Genomic DNA, 22,479 nt, shown 5'->3' on the forward strand with positions numbered 1-22,479 from the left:
AGCTTAAAATTTACCGTCTTTCATTCATTCGCCATACATTACGATCTCGACATTGCTGATCCTAGCAGCATGCAGGACGCCAGTCAAATATGAACCTAGTATATGGCCTCGCTCTCCTTGAGTTCTCCGCAACTCAGTGGTAGAGCGCACGCCCCGTGTTTGGGAGGCCATAGGTTCGAATCCTGTTGCGCACTCAGATTTTTTCTTTGTCCTACGCTGGTGACATGCTGATTATTTCATCTTCACATTTGTTCACCGAGCTTAAAATTTACTTTCTTCCATTCTTTCACCTTAAATATTTATTTGAAACATTTTTGGGCTTTCTCTTTCTTGGGGATTTTTTTCATGAATCAGTTCAAACATTAATTAAAAGCTCGTTTGCATACAAGTTTTTAGCTGTGAATCTCAAACACACCTTGCTTTGACTCGTCAAAGTAATAGACCGATTTCGATAAACGAAAAGTAAAATAACTGACTTAATTCCGTGGTTGGCGGAAACCGAAACATTCTTAAGGACTCATTCTTGAACCTCAATTTCATTTCTTTTTTTTCTGAGCCTCGCAGTAAATGGAAATCTGTTTATTACAAGCAATTATTACTTATTGGATCGTTATTTCATGTTTTATACAACTAGGTGATAAGTTTTGCGAAACAGAATAGCACAGCTGTGGAAGCAGGAATTTTTTTCCATGGTTACCTGATGAACTTGGATTGTCCAGCTGGGGACAAAGTGAAAAACAGTATCCAATAATATGAACTTATATGCAGAGTAATGAAAATAATTTTATTTTATTTCTCGCTGGAAGAGTCACTTAACGGGATTTATTTCACAGGAGAATAAGATGGTGTTGTTGGTGTTCTGGTTTCTCTTACTTGGCTCCAGTTCTACTCAGAGCAAACGTAAGCTTGGGTCTTTTGATGATGTAACTTTCTCCGGACTGTAGAGATTTGAGTTACCGTATTTTTAGCAAAGCAGTTTTAAAACAGAGCGACAATATTTTAGCAACAATAATTCTTAGCCCTGCCAAGCCCTTTTAGTTGCTTAATTAGCTTGAATTATTGATTACAAACGATTCTTTCATAACGGGCAACTCCCTAAAACTGATGGTAAAATTGGGCCCTGCCATTCTGTTTTTCACTCCAAGATGGACAGTCACAAGATGCCTGCGTAACACTTTCCGTCGTCAGTAGAGAAAATTGACTATTTACTTAAGATATATATAAAGGTAAACAATTTATACCCAAAATATCTAAAACTTTACTCTATCCTTAAAATTGAAATGACAAAGAACTGTTTGTTCCTCTAGGTTACACAGTCATCGTTAAAACTTCAAATGAACTTGGTTCCGGCACGGATGCGACTGTGAAGATTAAAATAAAAGGCACGAGGCTGAACTTAGCCGCAAGGGAGTTAAAAGGCAGCTTTGAAAGGCGCAGGTATTATGTCTACTTTAACGAATATTGGATCCATTCCATAGTCCCCATAAAAGTCGGGAAGTACCTCCTACTTCACCCCCTTGTTGTTTTTCCTTGTCACATATCCCTTGCGTCTCCGCCCTATCATCTGAAACGCCTAGAACAGGCTAGTCAGGAAGACACAACTTAAATGTTCTGACAAGCCTGATCTTGATACTAGCCAAATTATCACATTGTTTACGGGGTTTTCCCATAAATCAGGATCAACTTCTATAATTAATACATCATTTTCCCCAGAGACATTGGTATAGTCATCCTTAGTAGTCAAGAAATCCATTAACTCAGATGTCCTGACGGGTTTTTACTATTTAGTCACTCAAAACGAATGTCCTCATAATGAGTATCAAATATCTCTAATATTCTTAGGCCACATAATTTTGAGATAGAATATAATTTGTCTAATTATCCTGCAGACCGCCGGAAGTTTTCCAGTTCTCCGACTGGGACTTGGGATATGTTATGGGACTGGACGTTTATCGTGGTAATCAGGGTCGTTTTCCTGATTGGAACCTGGACTATGTAAGCGCCCGATCCCGAGGCTTCTCATGAGCTTATTTAGTGTTGCATCTATCTTCCAAACCAAAAATCCAGAACACAAATGCTTGCCCTTGAGATCTCAGTCATCAAGGAAATTATGCTATCGCCGCAAATGTCTAACCTGTGTCTAACTTTCCAACGACCGGATGGGTGGTAGCCGCAAAAGCTGCTTGTTTATGCTCGTATTGTTGTAGCCGCCATCTTTGATTTTATGACAGAGGGAGATTGGGGAGACCATTTCCTTCTCTCTCTTTTGGAGTTCCAGCCCCGGGGGGGGGGGGGGGGGGTACTTTAGGAATTTCTGGGTGGGGCTGTGCCGCTGGCACCCTGGAACCCTTAACCTATATCAGAGCTAGTTCAGCTGAATTTTTCTACCCTATACTAGAGTAAACTCCCCAAATCCCCCCTATCCTTGAGTAGCTGTTTTCCAGAAACTAGTGAGGTCACTAGCACAGTCTAGCCAAAAGAAAACCTTATACCGCAATTCCTTGTTTAGATAAAACCTTCAACCAACTGATCAGTTTCCTGAAAAATGATAACCTACTCTAGACCCAAATGTTCTGATTTATATACCCTATCCTAGAGTAAACTGCTTGAAAACCATACCATTTACAGCGGCACTTACCTATATAGCCCATATATGGCAGTACCCCCCGGTGACCCAACATGGAACTTTCGAGAGTAAAAACACTCGCGCGCCAAAAGAAAACGCCTTCATGGACTTACGACCTCCTTTTTTGTATTTTACAGATCTACTCGTGCGGCTTGTTAAGTCTGTATTTTTTGTAGATTGATAGACCAATCCTAAAGCAGAGAGTTAGAACTTTTGGGAAATTACCTTGCAATGTGAATGATTTCAGGAGTCGTGTGGGTTACGCGCGAAGAGGACTGGGGATGAGTCAGGGGTCTCATTTTTCTGCAAAAGATTACTGCAGTTAACTTCTGTTGACAATCAAAAAGCAAGTAGTTTAACTTTTTTCTAGATTATCATTAAGATCGCTGGAGCAAAAGACGCCGTATTTAATCACGGTGGCAGGGAGATACACCATGGATGGACAAAACTAACTCGTAAGTATAGTACTGAAGTCTCGGTTTCTGATTTAAACCCTTCTTAACAGTTTGTTTTTTCCTGGTTTCAGTATCTTTAACTTTTCTCATCTGGTAAATGTTTCTTGTAATTTCGCCAAATTACGAAATCGACAAATTCAAAATAGTAATTTGCTTGCATTGTTTCAATGCATATTTTGAACTCCATTATTTCAGTTTAATACAGAGTTCAACATTTTCAATTATAGTTTGCTTGCAGAGGTCACGTCAACATAATTACTGTTTCAGATTTTTTATAGCACCCGCCAGTGCTATTCGTCCGGTACTGTAATGCGGAGTAGAGAATGAGAAGTTACTTATTTGTACTAAGCTTGCTGTTTTTGTTTTAGTTTCCTGCAACGATGGAAACGTTATTAACAGTCAAGGCTATTGTGATGGTATTGTATCTGGTCTAATTATTTCCAAAGCATCAGCATTAGTCTCCCTTGCCCTTGACACTCGTGTGCTCTAGACATTTTCATGCATACCTTGAAGAATGGGCACATTCGTCGGTCAAGACAAAATATGACTTTTTGAAGCCTAACTTTGAAAACAAACACCAATGTATGTTATTTTATTCGTGTGCAATACCATAATTATGCAGCTGATCAAAGGACTGGAAAACTCAGGAGCAGCCAACGTCAATTTTCGGAAAATATCTGTTCGGAAGAAGATTTGAGATCTAGAATTTTCGGAACATTTTTTGCAAAATTTCTTGCTAACCTGCCTCTCCTAGCATTTTCGAACAACTAAAAATTGGTATAATTGCCCATTTTTAACGGATTTTTACCCTAGAAAGGTCACCTAGAATTTTCGGGAGCCCTTTTTCTGGCTGTAATTTTCGAAAAGGTAAGTTTTGATCCCTATAATTTTCGGATCACTAGACTTTCAGCTAGGAAATCCGAACAGATCAAAAATTTTTAGGAGATGCAAATATGCCTACATCTACTGTTTAAATACTAAAATACATGTAACAACACTATGTTTAAGCGGTTTTGAACTATATTCTCGTTGGGTGCCCCTGAAAACTGTTTGTGGTTGTAATGCCTTGATAAAGTAAAGGTTATCCTTGTTTTTACACAAGGGGCAAATTTGAGGCAAATGCGGCATTTACCACCTTTGTCATTAATGCAAAATTATGGCAAGTTTGGTCCTACGTCATGAGGCAAAATTGAGCAAAATTAAGCTAATGTGGCTTTTGCAGATGGTTTGCTCCAAATTTGCTATAGAGGTAAATCCGTTTTTTCGTCCAGTGAATGATGCGAAGGGAAGCCCCGTCTTTTCATACTTTATGGGAAAGTCTGATTGGAAATCATAAAACTGACAAGATTGCCATTGCATTGCGCATGAGCTGAACGTTACTGGGCTCGATTACCAGGAGCTGTTTGGAAAAATGAGCCTGGAATATTTTTTCAAATTACGTCACTTATAAGTTTAAAAGTGCCCGCGTCGAGCGCGTGTAATCGTAAATCTCAAGGAAGATTAAAGACCGGACTCGGGAGAGAGGGAGAAAAGTTACATACTTACATTACACCGTGCAAACGTCTATAGTTTAATTGTTTAATTTTTTCTTTTCCTTTCATCACTGAATACCGTACATATAGTGGCAGATGTGGACGAATGCAAGAAACCTTATACTTGCATCTCACCAGCAAAATGTGAGAATACTGTGGGATCATACAAGTGTCATTGCCCTAAAGGCTACGTTTTAAAACCCGGAACTAACAACCAGTGTCAAGGTGCAGTTTTGTAATTGGTGTTTGTTATCATCAGTACCTGAAAGAGTCTAGGGTTGTTTCCCTACCTTGCCTGGGAGACACCTAAAAAATAAAACGCGACTGATAAAAGTTGCTTGTTAGAAGAAGACACGAAAGAGGGCTTCCACTCTTCCGCGCTTGCCCTCCTCTCCCTCCACCCGTTCTTATTTATTAGTTGTTTATTTATCAGTTTAGTTCTAAGTTTATCGTGTGATTAACCGTGGATAATCACGATACGGTCCAAGCTATATTCAGTAGATAAAAAGTACAACAGTCACAGAATTTTTGAACTTGTAAGCGTGTCCCTAGGAGGGCTCCTCATGCTCCTTGTCGCTTTACTCTCAGGTTACATGTGCATTTTCCCTTTCTCTCAAATTTGTTTGTTCTTCTTTTAACAAAAATGGTTGCTAAGAACGGACACTTCTTGGTTTAAAGAGTTAATTAACGGAAAAAATGATCAGGATTGTTACTACTCGTGGAGGCGTATGGGCGCGCGAGGAGACACGCGAGGGGAGAGGGAGTGTCTCGTGTCCCCCTCATGTCTCTCTCTCGCGCGTATCAAGTCATATCATTATTTAACTATGATTCACACAATTTGATTGCCGTTGCCCTTCAGATGTCAACGAATGTTTACGCCGGGGTCCTTGCAATTACAGGAGATCTACCTGCCAGAATATTCCCGGAGACTATCGTTGCAATTGCAAAGCGGGTTACAGGAATAAGGATACCAAGACCTGTATTAGTAAGTAAAAGTATGAACTGGAAATTAGCTCTCTGTTGTGTACCGTTTAAGTGAGAGCGTACTGCTAAACTGTGCATCTTAATGGGTATGTTGCGTAAAAGCTTTAGTAGTCGGGTCAGCACCCCCACCCCCTGATATCCTCCAACAAGAAGATTCCTCATTTTCTGGTAGATATGTTAAATGTCCCGGCGCTAAGCCGCAGAGAGTGTGTACTCATTGGGTGCCTCTTTTTCTTGTTTTTTAGATATAAATGAATGCACTATGGGTATTGATTCATGTGACAAGACGTCATCAGATTGCATAGACTCAGATGGAACCTTCTGGTGTCGTTGTAAGAAAGGTTATTATCAGGGAGCGAACAACAAGCTCTGTGTAGGTAAGTTGTTTTAGATGTTTTTCGCAGAACGTATTTGCGTATATGCTGCATGACTCAAGCTATGAAACTCTCATTGTGTTCGGTGCGCGATCGAGCTAAAACAATTCAAAGACTGCTCTTTTTCATAGTGTTTCATCAAAAAATACGTATGTGAGCCTCGCTCAGGGGTCTTTCATCTTCCCACCACAAGGCCCAGAGAACGGGAAGAAGAGAGACTCTGGGAAGGAGGCTACTGTAACACTCGTAAGCCGTACAGTAATTCGTGCTTTTTTTCATAAATACATATCACATTCGCATAATTACAGGTGCATGTACAGATTTGACACTTGAAATGATGGTTTATCCATAATAAAATCACTCGGTGCAACAATGAAGACTCAAACACGTGAAAGTAATGAACTGAGTACTGATAAAAAAAAAAAAGTATGGCTAACCACACGGCGAAAGACATGACAGTGATCAAAGACACGGATCTAAACACACTACTTGAGGAAAGAGTCTTTACAGGTAACATGACAATACTACGGCTTATTATGAAGAATACAACAACATAATAGGACTTACCTGACCAATCAAGAGTCACATAGTTGATCCCATCAATTACTACGCTTTTCACAAACATGCGAACCCTAAAGTTCAAAAACCAATTTCACAATTACGTTTTTCGCTGCCGTCAATCATAACTACGATCACAAGCAACGAACCTTGAAACACAGAAACATACAAAACGGATCGAAATTCACTAATCACAAATCACAAACCATGACCTTTTGAACCCGCTAAAGTAAAGTTTTGTTTCCTAAGAGGTCAGTTAAGATGATTGACGGCAGCGAAAAACGCAATCGTCAGTGGCTTTTGAACTTCAGAATTCGCATGTTTGTGAAAAGAGCAGTAATAAAAGGTACACAACTCTTTTTAACTCTTGTGATTAAATTCCTCAGAGACCAGTCGAAAGATGACATCAGTTTTTGCCACCACTTGTTTCATTTGTGCTTACACTCACCCAAAGATTGTATTCCCTAACCTACCTATGTTTTTCTTTTCTATTAGCCGTGGAATGTGGCCCCATAGTACCCCCCGCTAGTGGCACATTTGAGCCTGCGCGCTGCACTCAAGTCAACTCTAATGTCTTCAGAGACAAATGTCACTTGAAATGTCACGAGGGATATGCTATTTCTGACGTCTCACAGGGAACCCTAACCTGCGGTAGTAGAGGGCGCTGGGAGGGAACCGTAGGAACTTGCCAACGTGAGTATAATTACGCCAGGTACACGGAATACGTTTTGCAAGTTTGAATATTTAAGCGACTTATTTCCGAAAGGAAACAGGCACACAAGTTTGCATTTGTTACAAAGTCTGAAAACGTACCTTTTTCCCACTTCCTTTTTCCTCAATTTTAAGTCTAGTTATCACCTCCATTTGGGGCAATATGGGCCAAACAGTTAACCATCAATGTTCTCATGATGGCATATTTACCTCTTCCCTTACTCTGAAGTATCAACCTCGAGAAGGTTTAAAGGTTTTGTCACTTCTCTACGAAAAGCTATCTTACGGTTTAAATTTTTTTCCACTGCTGGGACTGCTCATTCCATCAATGACCGTTACTTAAGGAAGATCATAATGAACTTAAGTCTGTCTGTCTCATTGTTTCACCAGCTGTCTCTTGCCCAAAACTGCCCGCCTTTTCTAATGGAGGCTTACTGCCGTCATCATGCACGTCATCTGGTGGTAAATACCCAAACAAGTGTTCGTACTACTGTTCCAGCGGTTACTCTCTTCAAGGTGGCCAATTCCGACAGTGTCAAGCAGATGGGACCTGGGACGGAACCGCGCCAACTTGTACAAAAAGTAAAGAAGACATGTGGCTTTGTGTTCCATTGCTTTAATTTGTTTGAATTGATCTTATATGAAAACAAATTGTTTTCTTCTTCCCAAGATAAACTGAATTTTTTGTTTAAAATCTTTAATTGAGGCAAGAAAGAATATATTTACAAAATTCAGGATTTTGCATGTGCCTTAAGTGTGTCTTAGATCACTACTGTTTGTTTGATTTTAGTTTTGGCTAAGCCGTGGATCAGATGTCCAGATCACATAATTCTGGACTTACTCCCAGGAAAATCATCAGCTGACGTCAGCAGTGTGTGGAAGGAGCCAACGTCAAACGTTGAACCAGCACAAATAACAATCAGTCCACCTGAAATATCCTCTAGTTACCAGTTCCCGCCCGGCACAACAAAGGTCACGTGGACCGCAAGTAATGTTGAAGGATCGCAACGCTGCTCGTCGTATGTAATCATTTACGGTAATTTCAGCCTTTTTCATGTTCCTTTAAGTGCACCATAATAAATAGAATGACGTGTGTGGAGATAAGAAATCATAAAAGAATTCTGAGTACTAGATGGGAATTGAACCCATGACATTCCAGATACTGGTCAGATGCTCTAACCACTGAGCTACGAAGACCTCCAATGATGAGCGGGTCATTTGTGGGCTGACATAACGATTGCATCTCGCAGTCACATTATGTCAAATAAACACACGATTTAACTGCATCATCAGTCACGTAAGTACTCTCTGAGTGATAAATAATAAATTGAATGATATGTGTGGAGAGAACTCAGAAAAAAAATTCTGGGCATGAGTTCTAGATGGTCATTGAACCCACGACCTTCCAGTCACTAACAACATCATTCTGTTTATGTGGATACGTGGTGATAGAGTGGTTTTCGTTTGAGTGTCGTAAAACCAAAACCAAAGTAATTACTCTGGCCAATCACATAGGACACAGACAATACATTGAACCAATCAAAACTCGAAGTAATTTCATGTGGCTGACGCAAAGCGCGGGAAAATGCATGCGAGCGCGTCACAATTGGCTTTGGTTTTACTTCTGATTGGATGAAAAGGTGGCGCAAATCTTTTAAGCCAATCGCATCGTGTAGAAAGTGAAAAACCAATTACTTTTCGACACTCAAATGAAAACCGCTCTATTGTGTCGACCTAAGCCATTAATCATTACTCTCACTTCAAGATCAGGGACCCCAGGACTGGTAGGACCAAACTGGGTCTAGAATCCAGATAGTTATCTTTTTTTTCCCATAATGATACAGAGTAACACATCTTCACAATAAACTGTTTGCGTTCATTATATTTAGATAAGGAAGCTCCGACGGTAGCAAATTGTCCTCAAGAAATTCTTGAAATAAGCAGTGGTCCCAAGGCGGTGACCTGGGTAGAACCGACCTTCAGGGACAATGTGAAAGTCACAAAAATAGACACCTCACACACTAGCGGCAGCATCTTTGAGATGGGATCCACATATGTCAGCTATACCGCTGAAGACGCTGCTAGGAATACAGCCTTTTGTAAATTCAAGGTCCAACTCAAACGTAAGTTCTAATGGCTTATCTCACTGAATTTCGTCTTCATCGCCTTAAAGTTTTTGTTAAAATGTTACTGAAAGCATTTGTTTCAAATTGTACTCAATATGTTTGCTTAAGTTGTGTGCAAATGTAACGTGTAGCACTAAGACGGTGTTCACACCAGTGTAGATGTTCTCGGGTGGTCCTTTAACGTGGACTTAGGATGTCTCTCAGTTTTGAGACTGAATTTAAGCTGATGTGGTGCCTTTTAGGGCTGTCCAAGGTTTCTAGCCAAAAAGGTTTGAAATTATTTGTTATGTAACAATGGGTATACCACTTAGGAGTCAAATTCCAACACAATTTAATGAACTCTTTAATGAACTTTAATGAACACGTTTAAACGAGTTCATATGAACTCCTAGGTGCTTCGTGGGTAAACAAGCAATTGACAATTGACAATTGACAATTAACTCGAAACTATATTATTTGAGAATGCGTTCTTATTTACACTTTTGTCAGTTGAAAATCATATTTTCCTTTTTTGATCACAAAGCCGAAGATTCCCCTATTTCATGTGATATCACCACTGGTTATATCCTAAAGGGGTATTTTATTTTATAGGGCTAGAGTGTTATGAACCGAACGGGCCTGACGGTGGCACTAAACAATGCAACGAGTTTGGTGGTAGTAAATTCTGCACAGTAACTTGCAATAGCGGAAGTCAGCTGTACCGAGAAGCTGCATCTTACTGGCAGTGTAAGAAAGGAGTCTGGACACCCAATGATGTCATTCCTGACTGCGTTGGTAAGACAAACCCTGACAAACCACATCAGTAGTGCTTTTTATTGAGAAGAAGTGTAGTCGCGACTAGTTTGTGAAGATGGGCAGTGGCACAATGAAAGATAAAAGATAGCGTAAATTTTATAGAGAACATTCTGTTTTAAAAGTTAAGTGACTATGCCCAACATTACTAACAAAGGAGGTGTATCCAGAAACCCTGGGTCAAATATTTTTTAGGCATTAGAAAAGAGTGTAAGGGGTCTTAGTTATGAGAGAAATATTTCGGAAATATAATTTGATGTATTTTTCACTTTTCATGTGGTTTTCTTCACTGATTTTGAGGTAATCAAATTTTAGGTTTTGAGAGAAAAGTCTTTATGCATACGTTACACAAGAAAATTTCACCACCAAGCCTCATTATGAATCAAAAATTAGCCGAGTTTCATAGAAATGAATTCCCAAGGCAGTAGAGTTGAAAAGAATACCCAAGCACAAAAAGTGCAAATGAAAAAAAATTGGTTCACAAACTAGGCTTTGGTGGTGAAATTTACTCGTCTGACGTAGCCATGTATAAGGGTGTATTCTTTAACACACGTGAATTTTCATTCGGTTTGGAAATTAACGAATTTTAACGTCGTCATAGAGTTATAAGATAGTTTGTACGTTGACCTGATAGCGCGTCGGACCAAGATGAAGGTTATTACATTCATCTGCTGGACCTGATAAGTAAATAAAAAACTGAGATAAACTGCAGAAGACCTCAGTGCTTGCACGTTACAAGTTAACGTTGTCGCCCAGTAAAACAAAATGCATTAAGGTCTCGGTAAAGGAAAACGAGGTGCCCACAGAAAAAAATATAGTCGTTCGAGTATTTTCGCTACAAAGGCAAGTTATATATCAAATTAAAGCTAAAAGACTAAATTACCTTATAAAGATTTTGTTTCATCGAATTTCAAAAGGCGCTTAAGTTTTTTGCTCTCGAACTCAGAGGTATCGAGTTTACTGCTGAAGCTCCAATCCTTTTGCGTTGTAAATATTCACTTCCTTTTTATTGCATCTGATTGACAGATAAAAGACCTAAAAAAGGGTGTGACGAATTTGCATATGTCTCGTATTAGCGGAATTATTGCATTTCAAACTAAAAAGTCGAATCTCCAGCGCGATTTACGCAAAGAAACTGACATAAAATGAGTTACAAAGGGAAATCGGAAATTTTTAGGTCTTTTATCTGTCAATCAGATGCAATAAAAAGGAAGTGAATATGTAACAACGCGAAAGGGCTGGAGCTTCAGCAGTATACTCGATACCACTGAGTTCGAGAGCAAAAAACTTAAGCGCCTTTTGAAATTCGATGAAATAAAATCTTTTATAAGGTAATTTAATCTTTTAGCTTTAATTTGATATATAACTTGCGAAAATACTCGCGCGACTAGAATTTTTTTCTGTGGGCACCTCGTTTTCCTTTACCAAGACCTTAAATTGATATTTACGAGACTATTGTAAATAATACTTACATTCAATTTAAAGTAGTATCCTCACGTCTTTTACAGAGGCCAGCCTGAAAGATCCAAATACCTCCTGCCAGGAAAATCAATTCGTGATGAATATCACAAATGTATTTGGAACTAACTTGTACTGTGGTAAGAAATAGAATGGCTGTCTAGTCGTCCATCGCTTGTTTTTGTCGGGGTCTTATAAGAAAGCGAATCTTTATATCTTTAAAGGGTCTTTATGCTTTTTGCAAAATAAATCTCATTGGCTCCGTTCAGTGTTTGACTTCTAAAGACAGAAGGAACTCTCAGTACATATTGATTTAGCCAAGCCTAATAGCGGAGCCTCCGTTTCCTTCACTAAGATTTTGCCTGCAAACAAAAAACTTTAAACCACAGGAAAGTGTTGCACATAAGCTTTCATTTAAGTATACAGTCATAATCACACTTAAGACATTTCATACAGGGAATTAGTAGCTGGGGAGATCTTAAACTACACGGAAGAACTGCTCAAGAATATTTCAGATCGATAAATTGGTCTAAGGGCCTGTTTACATGGAGGTGGGGGATCCCAAGTAGGTGAGGTAACCCGCTTAGGTGGGGTAACCCGCCTGTCCAAATAATCTCTCATTTTAATGTGATCACGTTTACATGTTAGGTGGGGTAACTTGACACATGTTACCTCACCTATCCGGGTTCCCCCACCTTCATGTAAATAGCCCCTAATATCGACACATTCCATAGCTAAATGTCCCACCGGGGCATACAAATCCTCCATTACCGACTGCAACCCTTGTCCTGCGGGATCCTATAATGACCAGCAAGGACAACTGCAATGCACTCTTTGTCCCACGGGAACTTCGTCTCTACCTGGAGCCAAGTCAGCCTTGGATTGTAAAGGTAGGTTTCACTTTGCTCCTCCAAGTTATCCTATTAGTTGACGTCGCTAAATTAAGGAGTTCTGTTATTTCTTTTGTATAATGAGTTTTAGCTTCGCAGTACATGTTTGGAATATACGAGCAAGAGAAATTAAATAATGTTTGTGCTCTTTAGGTAGTAAAGGCTGCGATGTCATAGCTTTAAAGTTTAAAGTAGAGGTCAGGTGAAGCATGACGAGCATAGAGATAAAACGTCATAATCATCACAAAATAACTCAATTTCCGAAAAAAGTGAAATTTACCTTCTTTCCTTATGACACTTTGTGTAAAACGTTTTGCACTTAAAATAAACGAGAAGGGAAAAAGAAAATGTTATTTCCTTTCCTTTCTTTTTGTGCAACCTTTTCTTAAACCTTTTTTTCACAAGTATCCCCGAAACCAAGTGCTATGCGTTATTAGCATGAATAGAAAATACTTAATTTCATTTCGGTTAGTAAACAGAGAACGGCGCTTTCAGCTGCTTCTAGCAAAAGTTTTTTTCTAGGAGCTATGGTTCTGCCAACTTAATATCACGATGTACAAGGTATGTTCCTATTTCACGTGTCATCTATATCGTGGCTCATCTTTCTTCTTAGCCCCATGCACTGCTGGTCAGTTCTCTAAGACTGGACTGGGACCGAATTGTCAGTATTGCCCACGTGATAGCTATCAGGACAAAGTCCAACAAAAGAGCTGCACGCCATGTCCTAATGATACTCATACTCTCTCACTGGGCGCCAAATCACTGGCTGAATGTGGAGGTTAGTAGTACAACGAGCTGTCAAGAACCATGTAGGGCAGTTCTCAGTTTGTAACACTGTTTGAAATCTACTGGAGTCAACATGACCCAGTAAATGTCATTTTTGTTGACCGACAGGCTGTTTGCATGAATTGGTGGGGTCTTTTCACCATAATTATAACGTTACACAAAGTACCACGAATTTATTTAACTCTGCATTAGAGCTGATAAGATCAGTCTTATCCGGTTCTGTTTTCAGCGAGGCCCAAAGTGAACCGAATGGTACCAGTGGTAGCTAACATAAAAGAAGGCGAAAGTGTGTCAGTAGTTTGTTACGCTAGTGGAACCCCAACACCCAGCTACTTCTGGAAATTCTTGAAAAACATACCGGGTAAGTTTCTCACTCGGTATTGAGAGCGGAAATGTTTCCGTGACGGCTTTGGGCGATTTCACACGCCGCACCTTCAAGGCCGCTTACAGGGCCATGATCACAGGATTGCTTGAGAGAACGCAATAAAAAGCAAAACAAAAGAAGTGCAGTATACGGGGGTCCAATGAAATTACAGAGCTGTGACTCTTCTGACGGCTTTATCTTCCTCTGATTGCAGAGGACTTTGCTTTATAATTGAAGGTCAGTTTAGGCACAGGTCAAAAGAGAGCAAACGTGCCTTTGTGGTTATTTCTGTATTATCTGAGTAGCTTATTAGAAAATAAAAAAAGTTTCTAATTAACAAATCGACAGCAATTTTCCATAGTCAGTGTACTCTTATCGATCATAGACTTGGTTTTGCAGTGAAACCACGAGCGGGTGGCGAGTGGTTCCACTTGAGTTCTGAACATTTTGACGTCATTTTCTATGGTCGATAAGAGTACAGATCATGGAAAACTGTTGTCAATTTGTTTTTAATTACAACAACATTGACAGTCGGTATATCCATTTCCGTTTAAATTTCTCGGAAAGTCGCGCGCTCGAGGAAAAAAGAGGGAAAAAAACCCGGATAGCCCCACCATCACGTCATTTCCACGGTCTGTACTCTTATCGAACTTAGCTCTCCACCAATCTGCGCGAGAGAAATCACGCGATTGTTTGAAAAAAAAAAAGATTTTTAGACCAGCCTCGTTCCCAGGGTCCCTCTGCTTCCCGTCGCTCCAGGAGACGGAAAGGAGAGAGTCTGAGAAAGAGGTTGTTTTGGGAGATTTAAAAAAACGTTTTCCAACAAAGTGCAATCATGAAAGGTTATGTAAATATGAAAGTGAATATTGTTATCTGTTGGGAATAAAATACGGAAATAAATAAAAGCATGGAGAAAGAAACTGCCGAGCAAAATAAAACGCCGAAATCTATCAAAATTTATCCTGAATTCATTTTTATCATGTTTAAAGCTGCTGGTGTGATTGCAAAAGAAATTCATAGTGATAAACATTCTGGGTGGCTGTTCTAATCATATTTCATTTCATTGAAGCGAGTTTCCTTGGTAGCATGTCCCAGACCAGCATTAAAGACGGCATTGGTGTGGTGATTGGTTCAAAGCTGACTATCACTGGTGCTACGTATGAGAACTCGGGTTTATACGAGTGCCGTGTTTCGAATACGCATGGAGAGCACACAGCACTTGCTCAGGTTAATGTAGCAAAAGTGATTGACATAGGCTCTGGCTTGGACGAACCGCTTTAAGGTACAGTTTGCATACTAGTTACTTTAGTTTATTTTCTTTCTATTATTTACAACTTTTCACGTTCGGAAACTTTTCTTGAAGGTCACCCGCCATCAAAACAACTAAAATCGAGGCGAAGTTAGAGTAAGAGTTTGGCCGATTCCCTCCGCTCTCTCGACGTGCGGCCCTGTGTTTCTTCGCAGAGAGGACCGCATTTACGTTTCCAAAGCAACGGCTGGTGATCGAACAGAGAGCTATTATTCTGTGATTAAATTTTTTCCTTGCCTCGAGTGCACGACTGCATTAATCTCGATCCAAAAACTATTGTTGAATCATGAAATTAACGACAAACATTTGCTATTCAGACAACTGAAAATGCATCCTAGCCTTTCTCAGTAACACAAGCAACATTTTGTTTTCTTATTTCCTCTGACAGATTCATGTGTCTACCTGTACCTACCAGAAGGATATCCACAAAATATTTCAACCTTACATTCTACAATCGGTTTATGCAAGAGCTTGGTTTATTTAAAGACTTCACAGCTGATTATTTTAATGGGAAAGTGCATGTTAACAAAATTGTGAAAAAATACGCTGTTGTTCTCGTTGATGTTTTTACGCAAGCCATGACTTGAATCACTCATAATTCGATCACAAAGATTGAAAAAAACTCTGGAATATTATAACAATCTTATTTATTTACTAGCCATGATTGTTGATGTTAATGGGTGATATATGTGGTTTTTGCCATGAAAGGAAACAATCAATAAATCTCCAACACTACGTTATGAGTTTACTTTTTTTATGGACAGGTGTAACTCAGAGCCGGCCGCAGACGAAAAGGAGATTTATTTCTGAAAGAAATAAATGGTTTTATGCTTAATGTGACTGATTAATGTGTCATTTCTCCAGTTACTGGGGAGGGGGCGTTCCTGCCATCCGGGACATTATATATTGTGTTTTTAAGACATGAAAGCGAGGCACATGGCCTCTCTGCTCACGGCAACAAGAAAGTTGGAAAACATTTTTAGACGGTGGGCAGGTTTGGATGTAGGATGCTGGTGATTTATCAGTCTCCTTTGATCTTCTTGGGGTTTTATCTACCGAGCATCACCTCTTCTTTGAGATAAGTACTAGATTATTGCCAGATGGCTTACCGCTTACTCTCGGTGCTGTATTGATGTGCACAGATCTGATATGATGTGCGTGCACACGATCGTCTTGTTGATTGCAAGAATTGATACACGTTACGGTCGTTTATGCGCATATAAAATCGAATTCTTCGTTCAATCGGCCAGTTAAATGTTGGCAGTTACACTGGCGTGTATGCTATTCCGTTCGTTGTTCATACTTCGTGGTACCTCGTGTTCCTACTTCAGCTAGTTGTATCGCTGGTGCCAACTAGCGCAAAATATCAGTCGATCGATATTCAGTTTGAAATATGTGTTTTTACCAGCCCAGTAATGGATCCCTTTATTCATAATCTTAGCTGTGTTATGATAATGTAAAGGCAATTTATTTTATTGATATTCTGAAGTTACAATTTTGCACGTTTGAGCCTTTTTGACCTTTGGACTCAGCTTACTTGTAACCTTTAATTATTATCAAAAAAAAAAAAAAAAAAAAGAAAGAAAAAGATACATTATCCAACCCTACCGGCTAAAACTTTATGTTCCATTCCCTCAACGCATTTGCAAGGTTTTAGAAATTACATAGCAACCATTCTTAAAAGTTATCTCGGAGGTATGAGCATAATTTTATTAGGGTTATTGTGTGCTGGTCAATGTCATGTCAAGTGTTGTATCGTCATGTTCTGTTGTTTTTCTTTACTCACTGTCGGCGACATTCTGTTGCCAGTGTTTTTCTTTGTGAGGATTTGTTCCTCTACGGGAGTAGTTATTTCACGGGTGTTAACTGTTGGAGCCACCCTATTTTCTATGGTGCTAAATATTCAAGCCACCAACTCTTCAAGCCACCATATTAGTAGCTTTCTCACGGGTGTTAATTGTTTAGCCACCCAATTTTTTTTTTTTTTTTTTTTACAGTGCTAACTGTTCAAGCCACCATGTTGTTACCCTTTTTCACAGGTGTTGACGGTTTGAGCCACCCTATTGTCTATGGTGCTACTGTTCAAGCCACCATTATTTTTAGTTCTGTCATGGGTGTTAACTGTTTTAGCCACCCTATTTTCTACGGTGCTAACTGTTCAAGCCACCATGTTCTTAGCTTTTTCACGGGTGTTAACTGTTTTAGCCACCCTGTTTAGATTTTTAGTTCTGTCATGGGTGTTAACTGTTTTAGCCACCCTAAGCTTGTTCATGGGTGTTAACTGTTTTAGCCACCCTAAGCTTTTTCACGGGTGTTAACTGTTTTAGCCACCCTGTTTAGATTTTTAGTTCTGTCATGGGTGTTAACTGTTTTAGCCACCCTAAGCTTGTTCACGGGTGTTAACTGTTTTAGCCACCCTAAGCTTTTTCATGGGTGTTAACTGTTTTAGCCACCCTGTTTAGATTTTTAGTTCTGTCATGGGTGTTAACTGTTTTAGCCACCCTAAGCTTGTTCACGGGTGTTAACTGTTTTAGCCACCCTAAGCTTTTTCATGGGTGTTAACTGTTTTAGCCACCCTGTTTAGATTTTTAGTTCTGTCATGGGTGTTAACTGTTTTAGCCACCCTAAGCTTGTTCATGGGTGTTAACTGTTTTAGCCACCCTAAGCTTTTTCACGGGTGTTAACTGTTTTAGCCACCCTGTTTAGATTTTTAGTTCTGTCATGGGTGTTAACTGTTTTAGCCACCCTAAGCTTGTTCACGGGTGTTAACTGTTTTAGCCACCCTAAGCTTTTTCATGGGTGTTAACTGTTTTAGCCACCCTGTTTAGATTTTTAGTTCTGTCATGGGTGTTAACTGTTTTAGCCACCCTAAGCTTGTTCACGGGTGTTAACTGTTTTAGCCACCCTAAGCTTTTTCATGGGTGTTAACTGTTTTAGCCACCCTGTTTAGATTTTTAGTTCTGTCATGGGTGTTAACTGTTTTAGCCACCCTAAGCTTGTTCACGGGTGTTAACTGTTTTAGCCACCCTAAGCTTTTTCACGGGTGTTAACTGTTTTAGCCACCCTGTTTAGATTTTTAGTTCTGTCATGGGTGTTAACTGTTTTAGCCACCCTAAGCTTGTTTACGGGTGTTAACTGTTTTAGCCACCCTAAGCTTTTTCACGGGTGTTAACTGTTTTAGCCACCCAGTTAAGATTTTTAATTCTGTCATGGGTGTTAACTGTTTTAGCCACCCTAAGCTTGTTCACGGGTGTTAACTGTTTTAGCCACCCTAAGCTTTTTCACGGGTGTTAACTGTTTTAGCCACCCTGTTTAGATTTTTAGTTCTGTCATGGGTGTTAACTGTTTTAGCCACCCTATTTTCTACGGTGCTAACTGTTCAAGCCACCATGTTCTTAGCTTTTTCACGGGTGTTAACTGTTTTAGCCACCCTGTTTAGAACGGTGCTAACTGTTCAAGCCTCCATGTTTTTACTTGTTGTGTGAGCATCAGCCACCCCCCTTTTGATGGTGCTAACTAGTAGAGCCTCTGTAATATTCCTTCCCTCAGGGGTGATCAATGTTTGGGGCACTGCAATACTATTTAATTCGTTGCAGGTTTCGAACAATTATAAGGTCCTCCTCATAAATTATTCTATTTTGACGCTTCATCTTCAGATTTTTAGGGAAGCTGTGTCCTCATATTTTTACATTGAGGCTTCATCCTCCTATTTTATTTTGGGGCTTTGTCTTCATAATTTATTTTGAGGCTTTGTCCTCACAGGTTATTTTGAAACTTTGTCTTTGGATTTTAGCTTAAGGCTTCCTCTGCATCAGTGTTATGTAATATTATTGAGGCTATGTTCCTCAGTTTGGGGCTTTGGTCCTCGTTGTGGTAGACACAGGTTGCTCTTGTTTGTACTGCATATGTGATTTGTTTGCAGGATATGTACACGTGTGATTCATTTCCATTTGTATTTGTGTCTAGGGAAACTGATGCAAATATTATTTGGTTTGAATTTACCATTCTCATTTTTTGCCGTCGATGCCAACTTTTTATTCTTTAATTGTGTAATCCACTATTTTGGTTTAGAAGTACATGCAGCTAGATTAATTTTTTCTCTGGTTTTTGTTGGCTCCCAAGTTTTGATTTGTGTGGACGTTATAGTCCCATGTTGGTTGTTAGGGGACAAAAGGCTTACGCTTCCCTCACCACATCACATCATTACTTTAACTTTGTGGTTCTTTTGAGGAATTTACTGTTAATTCAGTTTGTTTTGGAGATCCTAATGGATTGACTGATGGTTTATGCATTGTTTATTAATGGTAGCACATTCTAGCGTGTTTACAGAAGTTGTTTTTATTGTTTTCATTTTATTGCAGGTGCTAAGGTATATGCAGGCAGTTCCCTTTCACGGACGCGTTTTCAATGAAGCGAATCTTGGGCAGAGTTCTCTCTTGAGAGAGTCAACACACATAACTTTGCATTCTCTGTAGCTCATCAATTCAATTCAACATACATGTAGTGGTACATGTTCTGCTGATCAGTTATCCAGGAGTTGCATCTAATAGTGCGTGGCTACACAAGACCAGCTGCTGCTTCCCTCAGTATATGGCATCTACAGCTAATTAGGCAGCACAGGCAACCTTGGCTTAATGCTGGATATTGATACACTGCAGTTGGGTATGAAATGTCTGGTTTCTGTTTTCTTGCTTGTCCCCTCTGGGCTGCCTCACATAATTCCGGCGCAAGAGTGTAGTATGCCATATGGTACTTGCGTTTACACAACGAAGACAGATGGACAGTGACATGGTCATATATAGAATTCTCACTGCCTGAGTCAGGGCCATCCGGCCCATTTTATTACATAAAGTTATTCACGTAATTCAGGATGATTTCAAGATGATTGTGTGAGCACGGGCCATACAGCCATCTCGCAGATTTTCAATTTTACTAGTTATTTCAGTATTGTTATTAGTCTAGTTCAGGGTGACTGTGTGTGCAGGGGCCATACAGCCATCTCACAGATTTCATTTTAATCAGTTACTGTACATCAGGGAGCTACATATTTTAGGCTTTTGATAAGAATCACATTATTGGGCATCTGTGTGTGCAAGGGCCATACAGCCATCCCACATATTTCATTTTAATCAGCTATTTTATGTCAGTGAGCTATTGCAGACTTTGATGAGAATAATCCGACTTTGATAAGAATAATTCTGTGTGACTGTGTGTGCGGCTCTTGCTTGGAATCAGCACTATCTAGGTTTCCTTCAACAAGTCTATTTAAAGGCCTAATGGTTTATTATTGTCCTTCGGAGCATTAGCTTGCATGGGCGGCTCTTGCTTCGGATGGTTCATCATATAGAGTATTTAAGAATGGTTAAGAAAAGGTTTAGTATTAGTATGTTAATTATTTTTAACCTTTAACCCCCAGAGGTTTTGTGTGGCTACATTGGTTGGGGGATACGTTCCCAATTTTTCCCATGTGGTTTTTCGGGTTTTCGTATCAGGTAGTGTACACCTAATCCAAGGATCATACAGCCATCCCACAGATTTCATTTTAATCACTTACATCGGTCAGCTATTACAGACTTTTGATAAGTACAATTCTGTGTGACTGTGTGTGCAAGGGGCCATACAACCATCCCACAGATTTCATTTTAATCACTTACATCAGTGAACTCTTTCAAACTTTTGATAAGTATAATTCTGTGTGACTGTGTGTGCAAGGGCCATACAGCCATCCCCCAGATTTCATTTTAATCAGTTATTTTATGTCTGTGAGCTATTTCAGACTTTGATAAGAATAATTCTGTGTGACTGTGTGTGCAAGGGCCATACAGCCATCCCCCCAGATTTCATTTTAATCAGCTATTTTATGTCTGGGAGCTATTTCAGACTTTGATAAGAATAATTCTGTGTGTGAGCTATTTCAGACTTTGATAGGGTCAATTAAGCAATCTCATTCATTTAAGCTTGCACCTTTCCTATGACATAATTGCTCCATATTTATAGCTACACTTGTACATTTTGCTTCTAGATTACTAAGGTTTTTGTCGGTGGTTCTCTTGCTTTGGCCTCGGGTGGGGCTGCCCTGTCACTCGTTTCTTGCTCCGGGCTGTGGCGGGTGTGCCCTCACCTTTGCTGGGATTAATCTTCTTGTGTATCTGGACTTTCCTAGCTTGATATGCTTAAATGAAATAAACGGCCACTCTTGTGGCCAAATTTATCCCAAACTGGAAATGTCATTATTGGGTATCCCAGCAAACAGAGCTCACCCAAAGCAAGACTCCACCAACAGCAATAACTGATTCAATAATACTATCTAAAGGAACATGGAGCATAAAGGAGATTTATTTCTGAAAGAAATAAATGGTTTTATGCTTAATGTGACTGATTAATGTGTCATTTCTCCAGTTACTGGGGAGGGGGCGTTCCTGCCATCCGGGACATTATATATTGTGTTTTTAAGACATGAAAGCGAGGCACATGGCCTCTCTGCTCACGGCAACAAGAAAGTTGGAAAACATTTTTCCCTCCCTTCCCTCCCGTTTTGCTCCACTTTCATCTCCCGGATGGCGGGTGTGCCCTCACCTTTGCTGGGATTAATCTTCTTGTGTATCTGGACTTTCCTAGCTTGATATGCTTAAATGAAATAAACGGCCACTCTTGTGGCCAAATTTATCCCAAACTGGAAATGTCATTATTGGGTATCCCAGCAAACAGAGCTCACCCAAAGCAAGACTCCACCAACAGCAATAACTGATTCAATAATACTATCTAAAGGAACATGGAGCATAAATAAGGAGTGCTTGAATTTCATTTCTCCTGATCAGTAATAAAACGTATAGCTAACGACACTAACTTATGCTTTACAATTACCCAGATATCTTAAAACATTCCACCCCAGTTTTAAGAGTCCTCCACATTAAAAGACTCGGAAAATCCCAACTTGGTGTTGTAAAATACATTTATAAAATGACATTGTAAAAGTAATGCAGCCAAAGAAGTTTTATTTTAGCATCATCATACTTTTGGATTCCGTTCACAAACTGAAAAGTTAGAACCACCTCGTACGGGATAATAAACAGTACCGCAGGAAGGTACTGCTCAATAGCTTTCATTTGATTGGTCACAATTTAGGATTTCATCCAGAGACTCAAAAGTTAGAGCCAACATGCATGTACAGCATAATAAACAGTACCACCGGAAAGTAATGCTTAGTAGCTTTCATGTGGATCGTCACATCACAAACTTTCATCACCAACGAACCGTCTCAATTTAAGTTTGAATCACATTTGTGCCAACACCAAAGGAAAGCACTGAACCATGATAAATTAACTACTTTATTAGAAAGTGAGAACACTTTAAACGCCTGTGGCTTGGGACACTTGTTCGTGTGTACCAGCAGGTTGAGCACGTAATTGGAAGAGTGGTTGATGACTTTATGAGGAGAGTGGAAAAACCAGAAGACCCTTCGGAGAAAACATTCAAGAGAACTTTAAATCGGTTTCGTGTTGCACTTTTGGGGA

General features: G+C 39.6%; 2 protein-coding genes and 1 long non-coding RNA gene across 3 annotated transcripts; all 3 read left to right on the plus strand.

Annotated features, from left to right (window-relative positions):
• Positions 1–842: 842 nt before the first annotated feature.
• On the plus strand, positions 843–6,323 carry LOC140949160 (uncharacterized). The gene is made up of 9 exons (XM_073398392.1): positions 843–900; positions 1,308–1,437; positions 1,890–1,995; positions 2,997–3,081; positions 3,450–3,497; positions 4,704–4,838; positions 5,473–5,598; positions 5,843–5,974; positions 6,280–6,323. The coding sequence occupies exons 1-9, from the start codon at positions 843–845 to the stop codon at positions 6,321–6,323; spliced, it is 864 nt and encodes a 287-aa protein (XP_073254493.1).
• Positions 6,324–6,399: 76 nt separating this feature from the next.
• Positions 6,400–14,937, plus strand: LOC140949161 (sushi, von Willebrand factor type A, EGF and pentraxin domain-containing protein 1-like). Its single transcript, XM_073398393.1, has 11 exons — positions 6,400–6,481; positions 7,025–7,222; positions 7,631–7,822; positions 8,031–8,276; positions 9,130–9,363; positions 9,958–10,140; positions 11,667–11,756; positions 12,351–12,506; positions 13,120–13,284; positions 13,522–13,657; positions 14,730–14,937. The coding sequence occupies exons 1-11, from the start codon at positions 6,400–6,402 to the stop codon at positions 14,935–14,937; spliced, it is 1,890 nt and encodes a 629-aa protein (XP_073254494.1).
• An 825-nt stretch (positions 14,938–15,762) lies between these two features.
• LOC140948735 (uncharacterized) lies at positions 15,763–21,183 on the plus strand. Its single transcript, XR_012167085.1, has 2 exons — positions 15,763–16,169; positions 19,327–21,183. It is a non-coding gene; the product is annotated as an uncharacterized lncRNA (long non-coding RNA).
• Positions 21,184–22,479: the final 1,296 nt, after the last annotated feature.

The sequence above is a fragment of the Porites lutea genome, chromosome 9, assembly GCF_958299795.1.
Source record: "Porites lutea chromosome 9, jaPorLute2.1, whole genome shotgun sequence".
NCBI lineage: Eukaryota > Metazoa > Cnidaria > Anthozoa > Scleractinia > Poritidae > Porites > Porites lutea.

Bases quoted from the DNA above. Each gene is read 5' to 3' on its own strand.
- LOC140949160 (XM_073398392.1), top strand. From the start codon at position 843: ATGGTGTTGTTGGTGTTCTGGTTTCTCTTACTTGGCTCCAGTTCTACT. The intron at 1,438-1,889 runs GTATTATGTCTA...ATTATCCTGCAG, and splicing joins GGCAGCTTTGAAAGGCGCAG to ACCGCCGGAAGTTTTCCAGT. The intron at 4,839-5,472 runs GTGCAGTTTTGT...GTTGCCCTTCAG, and splicing joins AACTAACAACCAGTGTCAAG to ATGTCAACGAATGTTTACGC.
- LOC140949161 (XM_073398393.1), top strand. From the start codon at position 6,400: ATGGCTAACCACACGGCGAAAGACATGACAGTGATCAAAGACACGGAT. The intron at 6,482-7,024 runs GTAACATGACAA...CTTTTCTATTAG, and splicing joins TGAGGAAAGAGTCTTTACAG to CCGTGGAATGTGGCCCCATA. The intron at 7,223-7,630 runs GTGAGTATAATT...TTGTTTCACCAG, and splicing joins AACCGTAGGAACTTGCCAAC to CTGTCTCTTGCCCAAAACTG.